Source organism: Squalius cephalus (genome assembly GCF_949319135.1).
Source record: "Squalius cephalus genome assembly, chromosome: 4".
NCBI classification, from domain to species: Eukaryota; Metazoa; Chordata; class Actinopteri; order Cypriniformes; family Leuciscidae; genus Squalius; species Squalius cephalus.
In genome coordinates, this window is record NC_137125.1 from 48,017,060 (window position 1) to 48,029,833 (window position 12,774).

General features: G+C 36.2%; 2 protein-coding genes across 13 annotated transcripts in view; both read right to left on the reverse strand.

The window, feature by feature from the left end:
- The window catches only part of flncb (filamin C, gamma b (actin binding protein 280)), a 52,255-nt gene extending 48,439 nt beyond the window's left edge, over window positions 1-3,816 (reverse strand). For all 10 annotated transcript variants that reach the window (XM_079868962.1, XM_079868956.1, XM_079868961.1 and 7 more), the window contains exon 1: window positions 2,968-3,816. In XM_079868962.1, the coding sequence (XP_079725088.1) occupies window positions 2,968-3,346 (379 nt within the window). In that variant the 5' untranslated portion in view covers window positions 3,347-3,816. The remainder of the gene's footprint in view (window positions 1-2,967) is intronic.
- Window positions 3,817-6,627: 2,811 nt separating this feature from the next.
- Window positions 6,628-12,774, reverse strand: part of ccdc136b (coiled-coil domain containing 136b) — a 34,374-nt gene continuing 28,227 nt past the window's right edge. Inside the window, exons 9-10 of one of the 3 annotated variants that reach the window (XR_013820845.1) lie at window positions 11,464-11,529; window positions 6,628-9,676 (exon numbers count right to left, since the gene is read on the reverse strand). Coding sequence is in view for 2 of the 3 variants with exons in the window: in XM_079868737.1 (XP_079724863.1) it covers window positions 11,474-11,578 (105 nt within the window). In the remaining variant the exon portion in view is untranslated. Of the gene's footprint in view, window positions 9,677-11,463; window positions 11,579-12,774 lie in introns of all 3 variants that reach the window. The other 2 variants (XM_079868737.1, XM_079868738.1) reach the window with 2 other exon arrangements.

Below are 12,774 nucleotides of genomic sequence, written 5' to 3' on the forward strand. Positions count from 1 at the left end.
AAATTGGAATGCCTAAGATTTACTCATCTACAACAACAAGGTAATATCTAATAAATTAAATTATCTTTATTTTAGGGCTTTAAAAGCAAATATTATGCAGATAAAATATGGTTTAACTGCCCAAAAAAACATTGCTAAAAATAACTATTAATCATATTTTTGGCAGAGCCTGTGAAAATCTGACAGCTGAAGTTAAGCAAGAAAAGGGAGAGAAAGGGGGGACACTCATTCCAATAAGTTTTGTCAAACATGTGCTCATCAACTATCCCATGACTCACTCTTTCTTTCAATTACTATCCAAATAACGTCCAGCAACCCCCTCTGTCCCGGCTTTCTTCTGGGCCTGTAGGACTATTTAAAGCACCTGTTACTGATGGACCCCAGAGCGCAGCTGTCTATCTATCAATCACTCACTCAGAGGCTAAACGCTGAAGATCCCTGTCCCAGAGCCATTACACCCAAAACTCCTATATCAGCATTATTTTATGTTTCAACAATAGGCCTACTATATTGTATTTTTCATATGGAAAGATCACTGATCCTGGTGCAGCTGCATTTTACGGAGCCGCTATGGGGATATGATGGAAAAAAATACGGGATGAGAGGAAATATTATATTTCAATGATTTTGCATTCACTCGCAAAACTTTAGCTTTCTGTCACAAAAAGTATAGTGTTCCTCCCGAGAAACTTTGTGTTCTCTCCCACAACATTTGCATTATCTTGCAAAACTATTGCATTCCCCTGAAACGTAAAAGCATTGAAATATAATTTTTTCTCCCATCTCACTTTTTTTCCATCACCATTTCATAACATTTGCATACAGTATATGTATGTAAATCTATTAGTACTGTCAAATCAAATAATAGGGATTAGTCGCATCTAACATAACAGTTTGTAAAAATATAAATATATATATATATATATATATATATATATATATATATATATATATATATATATATATATATATATACATGTCGATTTGACAGCACTAAAATCTATATATTATCACACATCTGCATGAGTGAGTGAGTGCATAGCGAAATGAGGTGAGTGGTATTTCCTGTAGAGGCAGCAGGCCAACCCCATGTGACAAGGTTCACACACACACACTTTCTTGGACGAGAGTGCAAGAGTTTTTCCTGCACCTCTTTCACCCTACACTCTTGCGTAAGGAGGGTTCTGAGAGGCAGGTGCCATTCTAGAAAGATCTATCTCATTGCCAAAGACAGATGGGCTGAAAGCACTGCTGTTATGTGCCAGCGTGTGAGACTGTTGGCTCCTTCCCCCAAACCTAACAAGATGGCCACATCTGCAGTCAAGTCCTTTCAAATAAAAGCCACTATCATACAGTCTCTGTCACTGGTGAAATCAAGTCTTTATTATAAACATACCAGCTCCACAATACTAATAGGAATGAACATTGCCCTTTTTCTGTTGTACAGTATGCCCAGTTATTTTGAAAGAATGCAGTGCTCCCAGGCCCCGACACCCACCATTAGACACCAGAACAATCTAGATCTTTTCCCACTGCAAAAACACCAACACTGTCACAGGAACAGATCCCAGGGTCATTTCTATAAGAGAAGCCAAGATGATCTAGAAACAGCTGTCATGCTTTTTAATATGTTTGATATTTGGTGCATTATGATAAAACATAATGAATTCTATATGAGAGTTCTCCCAAATCAGCCGCATTTACAGAAGTGATGTTAATGCCTTAGTTTCGTATCAGACTGTCAGTCTACCACTAAAATGACTGGAATATCTCTAAATACAGAGACACTTATGCAATAAATACTAAAAAAAAAACACCTTCTTAACGCATATTTCACACATCAAGGAAACATTCTATTCAACGATCATTTTTTGTCTTTTTGTCTTTTCCAAATGAGGCAGATCCACAAATCCATACTAGCATTGCTCCTAATCTGGGTTTGGGACTGTGCTCCAAAGGGGTATAAAATTAGGAAGTAAGTAAAGTGCTGTTCAAAGATCTGTTTTTGCCTCATATTAAATATGAAGATAAGGAGCAGTGGATGTCAGATTACAGAAATCATCAAAGTATCATATTGACAATTGTATAAATTAAACAATATATCAGCCAGGCTAATTCATCTGATAGTTTGAGATTATCAGCATCATCTGATCTTATTGTTTGAAACATCATTGTTGTTGCTCTGATGTATAACATTAACATAGATAGTGTAACATCATATAATTGCATTTTAATCACATTGAATGTAGGCTACATTCAAAGAAATATCATAATAGGCCTAAATTATTCATATTTTCTATTTGAATGTACAAGTACTAATCTGTTCAACTTTATATATCCCTATATTTATTAATGAAACGTATTTAAAAAAATGTCTTCAATGTGCAAATTAGGCTATTACACAAAGGCAAAAAATCATTGACATTTTCTTCAGGGACATCTGTTTGATCTATTGTTTAGAAAAAAATATAAGTGTGGACAATCTAATAATACTTTGGTGCTTCCAAAATGATAATTAATGTAATTATAACAAAAGAGAATCAATATTTACAGTTAAAATGGAAGCAAACCCCCGTATGACCAGGCTAATTATGGGTAGTTTGTGTGGTCTGACAACTTTAATTAAGGCTTGAGTCAAAACAAGCGGTTGAGGAGGCTTTCGTAATACACATACGTAAGTATTCATTTTAAGATTTTGAATGTTTCACAAGCGAAAAAAAGTTAATTACAAGTTAGTCATATAGCAAGAAATTCAACTGATGAGGTAACCATAGCAACAGTCCGCAGCTCGAGCGCGTCCCGTTATGATAACATTACCACAGCATAAATGGTCATTGCTAGTCACTTAATTAAATATTTCGCAAAACATTTTTAGTTCTGTTTTAAACAACTTTTACTTTCATAAAATCTCACCGAATCCACCGCGTCGAGTGCAAATGTATAGCAACGCAACGAAACAGCACTTACCTATAGAAACTAGTCTGATGTGTTCCCTCTCTAGAAACTCCAGCGCGACCGACACATTCTCCAGCTTCATCTGCCTGAAATTGGGTCTGGCGTGGTACTTTCTGTACATTTTCTTCTGGCTGAGAACTTCCAGGAGCCCGATAAGCTTGAGCCCGTCGCTCAGGTCCTTCTGCAGGTCGTTGATCTTTTTGTTGACGCATTTCAGGTGTTCGTTGCACCACCTGGTGAAGGTGTTCTGCTGGATCTTCTTCCAGGGCGCATCCTCCGCCAGGTCCTTCTCCGTGGCCGGCATCTCCTCGTCTCCGTCCTCGCCGTTGTCGGTGCCCTGGTAATACTGCGGCGGCAGCTGCTGGTCGTAGTATGTATTATTGCTCATCATGTTTTTTTCCCCGATGTTCTCGTGCCCCCCTCTTAACGTTATTCGACAATCTGTTAGACTTTTGCAGCGCGAGGGGGAGTGGGAAAGGGGGGAAAAAAGAAAAGAAAACGGAAGAAAGTTGGGAGCGCTTGCGAAAAACTGGAACTATTTGTCGGACAGGAACCAGCTTCGAAACACTTTTTAAGGACGAACGAGTGCAGAGCGAATTAATTTCCGCTATTTCCGTTCAATTTTAAATTCTTCCAGCCGCCAATTTTTTTTAGACCGCCGTTTAAGAAAGTTCGTTCCTGCTTGATTCACATGAAACTTTTCTGAAATAAAAGGAAAGACGGGAAAAGAGACGCGGCTTCGTATACTTGAATGGTTAAATGAAGCATGAGGCGCTTTAAAAATCTGAGACCCCTCCGGCAGGGCTCACACGTCAGTCTGCAGGATCTCCTGGTATGCTGCTGTCATCATGACCATATACAACAGCGCGATGGGTGATTCTCTAATCTGACCGAGATAGTGAGACCGGCGCCCGATTGGGCGAAGCGCGCGGCGGGGAAGGGGATTGGATAGACCCCGAGCGCCGCGACAGTTGTGACTGTCATTTTTATTTTTAGGAACCCCAAATTGGGCACTGGGGGGCTGGAGTTGCGCTTGTTGTAAAACTTGGGCTCTCTTTTAACAATTGGTGCTGGAAAAAGCAACTGACAGCATAATTAAGTCTGTGAGATATTTTAACAGAGTGTGCTAAATAAGCATAGGCTACTGAAGAAAAGGCACGACCGACTATTTATTAATAAATCATAAATAGTAGCCTTCGAGAGTTTATTAATAAACAATATTATGGCCCCCAACTGACAGAACTCTGTTCCAGACCAGTCAATGAAGTCATACACTGTAAAATAGTTTTGTTAAAAGTATAGCTGTATTGGAGATATTGTTAACTGTTCATGTTACAGTTCCTCACTGTATAGGCCTAGGCATTAAACTGATAGTTGGCATAGGCACTAATATACGTGGTAAAGAAAAGTCAACATAATGAAAAAAAATGCAAAACAAATGTGAATGTTAAAAATGTTATTAGCCAATAACAGATACAGATGTTTCCCACACTTTTTAATACCTTGTTAAATAAAAATCAAGGTAACTCATAAGTTTAACTAGGCTATATATCCTCCTGGGACCCAAGAATAGACTTTTGTCCACTGTAGTGGACATTATATTTTAGTGAATTTCTCTGACATCATGTCACATGACACAACCTGGGTGTCCTGTAAAGAGCACATTCAGGACTTTTCAGAGATACCAAATGTTTGGAGGTTTCACCATGAAAACAACTTCTCCTTGGTCTTTAAAAATGTCTGACATTAATTTAGTGATCAAATGTAGCATTCTTATGGAAATATGATAATATATTGTAATTATAATTTAAATTGGACTACTTTTCAAATTGTATTTCATAAAACAACATCTCAGGAAAATGTTAAGGGGTTTCAAATAAAAAAAAATTCTTTCTGTTACAGAACAGGGCGTTGATTTCAAACGTGTCCACTGTAGAGGACACCGGGACTTAAATCATGTTTATCAGGCATTTTGTGAGACACAACAAGTGAATATGGAAATAAATTATACATCAATATTCCTATTAAATATTAGATATTATTATTAAAATGTTGCCAATTATTACTCCAATTATTACACTTCTTTTTTCATTAAATGTTGCTCCAAGAACACATTAATGTGCAAATTAGATACAGTGTATAGATACATTGCATTGAATGGGAATATTAATTTATGGCCATTTTACCCACATATTGCATAAAGTAAAACGGTGTATCAATTCATTCCGTTATTTCTTTCATAACATAGTTGAGAATCATCTTTATACAAATTTTGGCTAAAAAAAATCCTGAAACCCCAAAATTTATTGGTGATTGAAAAAAAAATCCCATTGTTTTTGCCTATACATGTAATTTCATGCCATTTTATTTTTTAAACAACTTAGTCCTGGTGTCCACTACAGAGGACATAGCATAATGTATGAATAAAATATTATTTTTCAAAAATGTTTTTTTTACCATTTGTTTCTTGTGCTCTAAACAATGTGATGACATGGAAAAAAACTACATTAAAAAAAAAAAATTTTCTGGGTCTCAGGAGGCTATATATATATATATATATATGTATGTGTGTGTGTGTGTGTGTGTGTGTGTGTGTGTGTGTGTGTGTATACATGTATGTATATATTATATATTTACAAACGGATGTTATACAGTGTGTGTGTGTGTGTGTGTGTGTGTGTGTGTGTGTGTGTGTGTGTGTTCCAGGTATTCCCTACATTCTTATCATTACATATCCCCATAAAGATAGTAAAACCTGACACTTTTGACATTGTGGGGACAAAATATCAGTCCCCATGAGGAAAACAGTTGATAGATCATATATTCTGAGGAAAACAGATGATAAATCATATATATTCTGATAATATAAATTGTGAGATTATAATAGGGTAGACTGGGGCTAGTTTACTGTTTGTGCCATTGTTTGTTGTTACAGAGATATGGACACATCATGTAACCGTCATGTAAACAATGATGATTCAGACCCCAAAAAACTGCTTACAAACCATGTCATGACCTCGGGTCCCAGTGTTGTCAACCTGGAACCTGGAAGCTTGTATCATTTGACATGTTACACACAAACTCTCTCTACATATGTGTGTGTGTGGTTTAAACATTTTATGAAAATATTACAAACATTTAATAAAAAGTTATAGAGTAGTCGCAGGACTGAATTCATTACAATAACAAACTGTGAGATCCTGGGTCTGCACTGAAACGTATACAGTGAACGTGTAACAGTAATACAGAATGAGTTATTGTAATTCAGAGTGTTTGCTCCAGTGGCGAACGGTGACTAAACCATATACAGGCATATGGTTCACTATTACTGGAAAAGAAGGACCCCCGTGGACATGTGTAATACACAAAGACATAAATTCAGAAGTGTCCAAAAGAAAAGCAACCTTTTCCACAGACTGACACACAATACCCAGGAATAGAAGAGGTTCATATACTCACAGTGAAGTCACAGCCATGACTCAGAACCTCAGCACGCTTCGATGTGGACTGACAAATAATGCAAAAGTGAAGGTCAGAGGAACGAACGGGGACATCTGTTTATCATTTGGTGAAAGCTATGGATGTCAGCTCACCTTATGATTCAACAAGAGGCTGAAAGAAAAACAAGCTCTGATCTGACAAGAATAAACGAGCACATATATTAAATCAGGATGCTCTGGACAAACTACTTTATTTGTTCCTGTTCATTTACAAAATATACATGGTTACCAAAATACTTCAAATATCATTATTAATGTTTAAATAAATGCCTGTTAAGGCAGGACAACATGTAAACATATCAAAGACACTGTAGTTACAATTACACAACCACATACAGACAAGCAGCAGCATCGCCACATACTGGCATTTCCATACATTTACCACCCATCAGCATCCATTAAAGCACATTTACAAACGATTTTGTTGGTCTGTACAACTTGCAATTCTCTCAACAACTAAAAGACTTTAAATAGAAGATAAATGGAACAGAAGAGAGAACTGGAGTGGAAATGTACAGTATGGACATAAAATAGAGATAAAATGACATTCAACATTCATTGATAAAGTGAATCGCTTCATATAATATTTCGTCCATTTAGAGAAAAACTAGAGAGCACTTTATTTTACAGTCCATGTACATACTATGTACTTATTGTAGTAATGACACTAACTGGGTAATAACTAGGTTACCTTACACTACTCAGTACTTTCTGGCAAGTACACTGTAAGTACATTGAAAGTGCACGTACTGTAAAATAAATTAAAACCAAAAACTGGGCTTTCCAAAAGTTATTTGCTACAATTTCAAATCATAAGTAACAGATAAAGAAATATTTTAGAAGAGAACATAAGTGACAATGGTCTTCATATTCAACACACACACACACACACAAAAAAAATTCAGTTAAGCTGCAGATTTGGACAATGCATGCGACGTCTACTGGAACAAAATTGTGACGGGAGCTAAAATCTACAACTGGTTTCTATCACTCGACATGCAGAATCTACTGGCACGGACATGCAAATGCACAGTTTGTACATATTACATCATTTACAAGTGCTGAGTGGAAGTGTGTGAATTTTGTTTTGATGTAAAATAATGAAAAATTCATATTCCATTTCATCAAAGTAACAAACTATCCAATGCAGGGCAGGACAAATAGCAAGTTTATTTCAAAGACAAGTCACTGTGTAGCATGCACTCTTATAGAAAGTCAGCTGACCATTTATACATTGAACATTCAGTTGTGCTACCACTGAGTTCTGAGTCTATCAACGGGGTAGCAGAAAACGGCACTGGGATGACCTTGGGATACTGTAAATATTCCCAAACACTGAGACTCGGCAACAGCTAACGCCAAGTCTTAAAACCACACTACGAAGACCACTGCGACAACGCTAGTCAACCGTCTATGTCTACTATTGTTTAGTCACTTTGATACTTTGTGCTGTTAAAAAATTAGACAAAAAAGACAACCTGTGTGTATACCAGAAACGATTATAGTAATAGATACAGTAAGTTTAAAGTAATAGATTCTGTTCATAACAATAGTACCTCAAGGCTCTTACCCAGAATCTCTCACGATGGATATGAGTTTAGTGGCAGTAATATTAATCTTCCTACAGGAGGGTACTTTTATAATAGTCCGCATCCACACAAAGACCTCAAGATTGTGACGTATTCTGATGTAAAAAGCTACATTTAAGCATGTATTTTTGTCTCTTTAGTTAAACATACATTATTTAAGACAAGTTTCTTATCGTCGTTACTTTTTTTGGTGAAAGGCAGTATGGAAGTTTCCGCTTCTAGCATTTTTATTAGCTAGATAATATATTCATGCTATGGATTTATGCTACAGATTGAATTGCATTGTAAGAAACGTCTATGTTGTGGTTGTTCACATTACACATTAAGTGGCCATCAAACATGCTATTAAAATAGCTTTTTAAAACATGACATTTAAAAATATGTCAAACGTTAAAATGTATTAATATTAGCATGAACTGCATAGGCCCAGCAAAATGATTGCCATGATTTGGGTAGATTTACAGACTACAACAGACATTTTTAAAGGTCTTATTTTGCTTTTTATATATTTTGCTACATTATTTTAACCGTAGGACTGTTTTTCCCTGCTGACACTTTGAAAATATAATACCTGCGACTTAATCATCAATGCAACATCAGTGGAATTACAGTAGATATGTGCTTGTTAATTACACTCATTTTAGAGCTCTCATAGTGTCATTTTAGTGATTAGTGAACGCTTGTATAAAAATATCTATCACTCTTTAGCATCATACATCAATCTACACTCACAAAATCAATCTATACATTTCATGTGTTGGAATAAACAATTCAGATACAAAAATATCTGTGGAAAGTTTAAAATAAGTATGTTTACCTGTTGGAATAGCCTTAACTCACCTTTTTTTTTAACCAAAATGAATGTAAAAATGAGCATATAGATAAGTACTGTACCTACAGAGTTTTTGAGTTATAAACATGCTATGGGTGAAAGAAGTTCTCAGTTACTGAATCTAAACACAAACCATTCTGAAAGTACTGAGACTTCAGTACGTAATTATTCCAAATGGGAAGATCCAAGATTAAATAAATACTGCATGCTTCTACCTAATCAAAAAGCAATGAAGCACAAAGCAATATGCGGCATCCAAAGCGTTGTTGATGAAGGGCGGCATCCTCTTCAGTCCCCAAGAGATCTGTTTGTTTTTGATAGCCAAAAAAGAGGTAAATTGTGCAAATGTTCTATCTAAAAGTGATAAGGCAAATTGTTTCGAGAGGACCTTTGCGATTGTCCATTAAGGAAAGAAAACAACTCATGAAATGGAAAGCGGGGAGCTAGACCAATCAGAAGCTCCTCCATTCTGACCTTTTAAATACCCACGGCATGGCATCAGTGTCTGTAGCACTACTGGTCGAAACGGATATGACTGTCTACGAAAGCAGAGCAAACAACCAGCATCACAATGCACATCAAAAAGCATCAAGTTGTGTTCCCGTGTGACCCAGGTGCGTAATGGTTTTCAGGTCACATTGGTGGTTAAATGTAGAGTTGTGTACCATGGGCAGAGTGAGATGATGAGGTCACTTCCTGTCCAGCCCTCAGGCCAGAGCTCTGGTGAAACTGGGAATGAGTAGAACTGCTGCTGCGGCCACAGCAACAAGCATCACCAGGTTCCAGTCTCCCTCGTTATCCTGAGGTCAGTGAGAAGAAAAGAATGACATCAGAGGGTAAAGGTCAAGAGAGGTCATATTTAAACAGTTGATATTTTTGTCCTACGATTCTTCATTACTCTTAATTCTTCTTCTTTAATATTATTATAATTGTAGTATAAAATTTTGATTTTGGCCATTTAACGGTTATTGACCATATATATTTTGATATTTTAAGGACATAATTTGGATTTGATATGATTAGATTTGATATGAATATATATATATATAAAAAACATTGAATTAAAAAAATAAATATGACAATTAAAAATTATATATTTTAATTAATGATAATATTATAAATTTTATTTTTTTATATACACATTATATAAAATTATAAAACAATAGAAAAATTATATTATCATTTTATAATATATATTTTGTCAAAGTAAAAAAAAAAAATTGGCTAATAAACGATATGGTATCAATTTTGTATTATTATATACACATTTAAAATGAAATCACAATTCAAATCCTTCTCTTCCAACTTTCTTTAACTTTAAAATCCATATACTTTTTCTAACAAACAGGCTTTGGTGTTCTAGACATTTTTCATCTAGGCGTTCACCAAAAGCAAAACACTCACCAATGTCGATGAAACTGCACAAACCAGAGCCGGGACACAATTTTTCTCTGGCTAGAATTCAGTGACTGAGGCAACAGAACTGATCTGGTTTTAATGAACCTTCTGAGGACTCGTTGTTTATTCCTAGTCATCTTCTGTTATAGCGCTGGATATGAGAGCTAAATATACCCATCCAGAAATGTGGAGAGATACAAAGCCAAGAGCAATGACCCAGTAAATACTCCAATCACTGTCACACATGTTCTCTTTTACATTCTCTATTGCTCTCTCTCCATCTGGCGTTGTGAAATTGGCAGTGGAAACCACACGACTGTCCAGCAGAATCAAGGAATTGTGTAAGTGTGTGTGCGTGTGGCTTCGGTCGGTCCTGCTGGGCAGCAGAACTGTTGAAATCAGAGGTGTGTCATGCGTTTGGCTGGGATAATAACGCTCGTAAATCTCAGAGGATGCCTGAATATGACTTCATGCGATCTGATTTTTGATGGTGCCAAAAACATAAGAAATGCAGTGTGTCTATGATGCAAAAATTCGTCTCTACTACAAAAGCACACTAATTTGGCAATGTTCTAAGAATCATGTCAATTTCCTTTGGGTGCAGGATGTTTTTATGCAATTTTCTAGGATTCATTTTGCTCAAAGAACTGATCCTAAAGAGAGTTTTAAATGTGTTTAGGAAACCTGTTTTCAGTAAAGAATCAATGCAACTGGATAATATCATTTTCTGTCCAGTAAAGATGTTTGGGAAATAGAAAAGAAATAGAAAAAAAATTATCTTCTGTTGACAGGAATTGCTCTATTTTTGCTCTATAAGTCTAAGACTAATACATACTAATGAAAAAGTGTTTAACTAACATTAGCCTTCCTCAATCCACTTTGTTCAGAAATAAGTTTTGTCCTGCAAAGTTGAGATTTACATGTCCATTTAAACTCTAGTTTTCCTTTCAGACTAGTTAAATGGAAAACTACGGTTGTGAAACAATGTGCACATCCATAAAAGGCCCTCGTAAAGAATCAGGCACTGTGTCCAATGGGCAAACAGGCTTGTTTAGCATGACAGTTAAGACCATTAATTAGGGCTTATAAAAAGTGATATTTTGACCAGGATAAAGATGAGTTTCACAATACAGGAGGGACAAAAAGGCTCATCTCTGGACTCTTAGAGAAAGAAAAGGCAAAGCCATACCTTTCCCCCTTTAGGACAAGAGCTCCTTCCAGCAGCACCATATCAGGCCCATTATTACAACCATTCCTATGAAGGGTATGGAGAGAATAGGGCACTCAGACGAAGGAGTGGAGCTCTGAGGAAAAACACAGGGGGTGCAGGGATGGAGAGGAGAAGAGGAGGAAGAGGTGGTGAGAGAAACAAAAGAAAAAAAATGACACTCAAAATAAAGAAAATGATTACACATGGGAGGTTTGTGCACATGTGAAATTACAGATAAATAAAACATGGAAAACAATCAAATCAAATCAAATCAAATCAAACAAAAGTAATACAGAGAGAAAGAATGAAGAGTGTGAGGATGAAAGGGAGAAAACAACCAGATAGATAGATAGATAGATAGATAGATAGATAGATAGATAGATAGATAGATAGATAGATAGATAGATAGATAGATAGATAGATAGATAGATAGATAGATAGATGCCAGCAGTTTATCAGGAATCATCAAATTTGTTTGGAATTTGATATAGTGCAGTGTGTGTTGTGAGCACATGGGTGTTTATGGTATGTTTATGTAGGCGTTCAGTGGTCAGAAAGCAACAGAACGAAGCAATGAAGGACCACGGGGGAGCAGGGAGACAGGAAAACACACCGAGATTAGATACACAGCAAAGATGGTTAAACACAAAATGGAAACCTTGTGCTCGTTTTGACCCTCCGGCTGATGAACACAGAGCCAAGGTTGCCATCTTGGCATTTAAAGATCCTTGCCCACACTGCACAGCCAGCCCACTCTATTAAACCAGAGTACTGGGATAAATCTGTCAACAGCATCTGAGATATGTTGTTGAACACCATGGAAAAAAAAATTGGATTCATCCTTCAGCTTGTAAAGACAAGTTGGGAGAAAGTGTTGTACTTTTCCCACATAGTCTTACATTGTAAGTGTTTTTGCAAAGGGAAGGACAGAACAACCAATACAAAACAATACAATACAAAAAAAGAGAAAGGTGTAGGACCGTGTTTACTCTTTTAGATGGAATGAACCACTCATACCATAAAGCATCACAAATTGTAATCAAATTATTATAATATAAAACACAGAAATTGATTTTTTACCGAAACCAAGTGTAAAGTTTTCATTGCCAGAAACGAAATTTTTGGTAATTAAATTAGGTCAATTGGGCTACTAAACTCGGTATGCTGTTCACATGTGATAAATCTGCCAAAAGATGCTTATCAGTTGTTCAACTGAACAAATTTTACATATTAGTAGTCTAGCATCATTTTTGTCACGGTGAAGTGTGTTCACACTGCTGACATGAATAG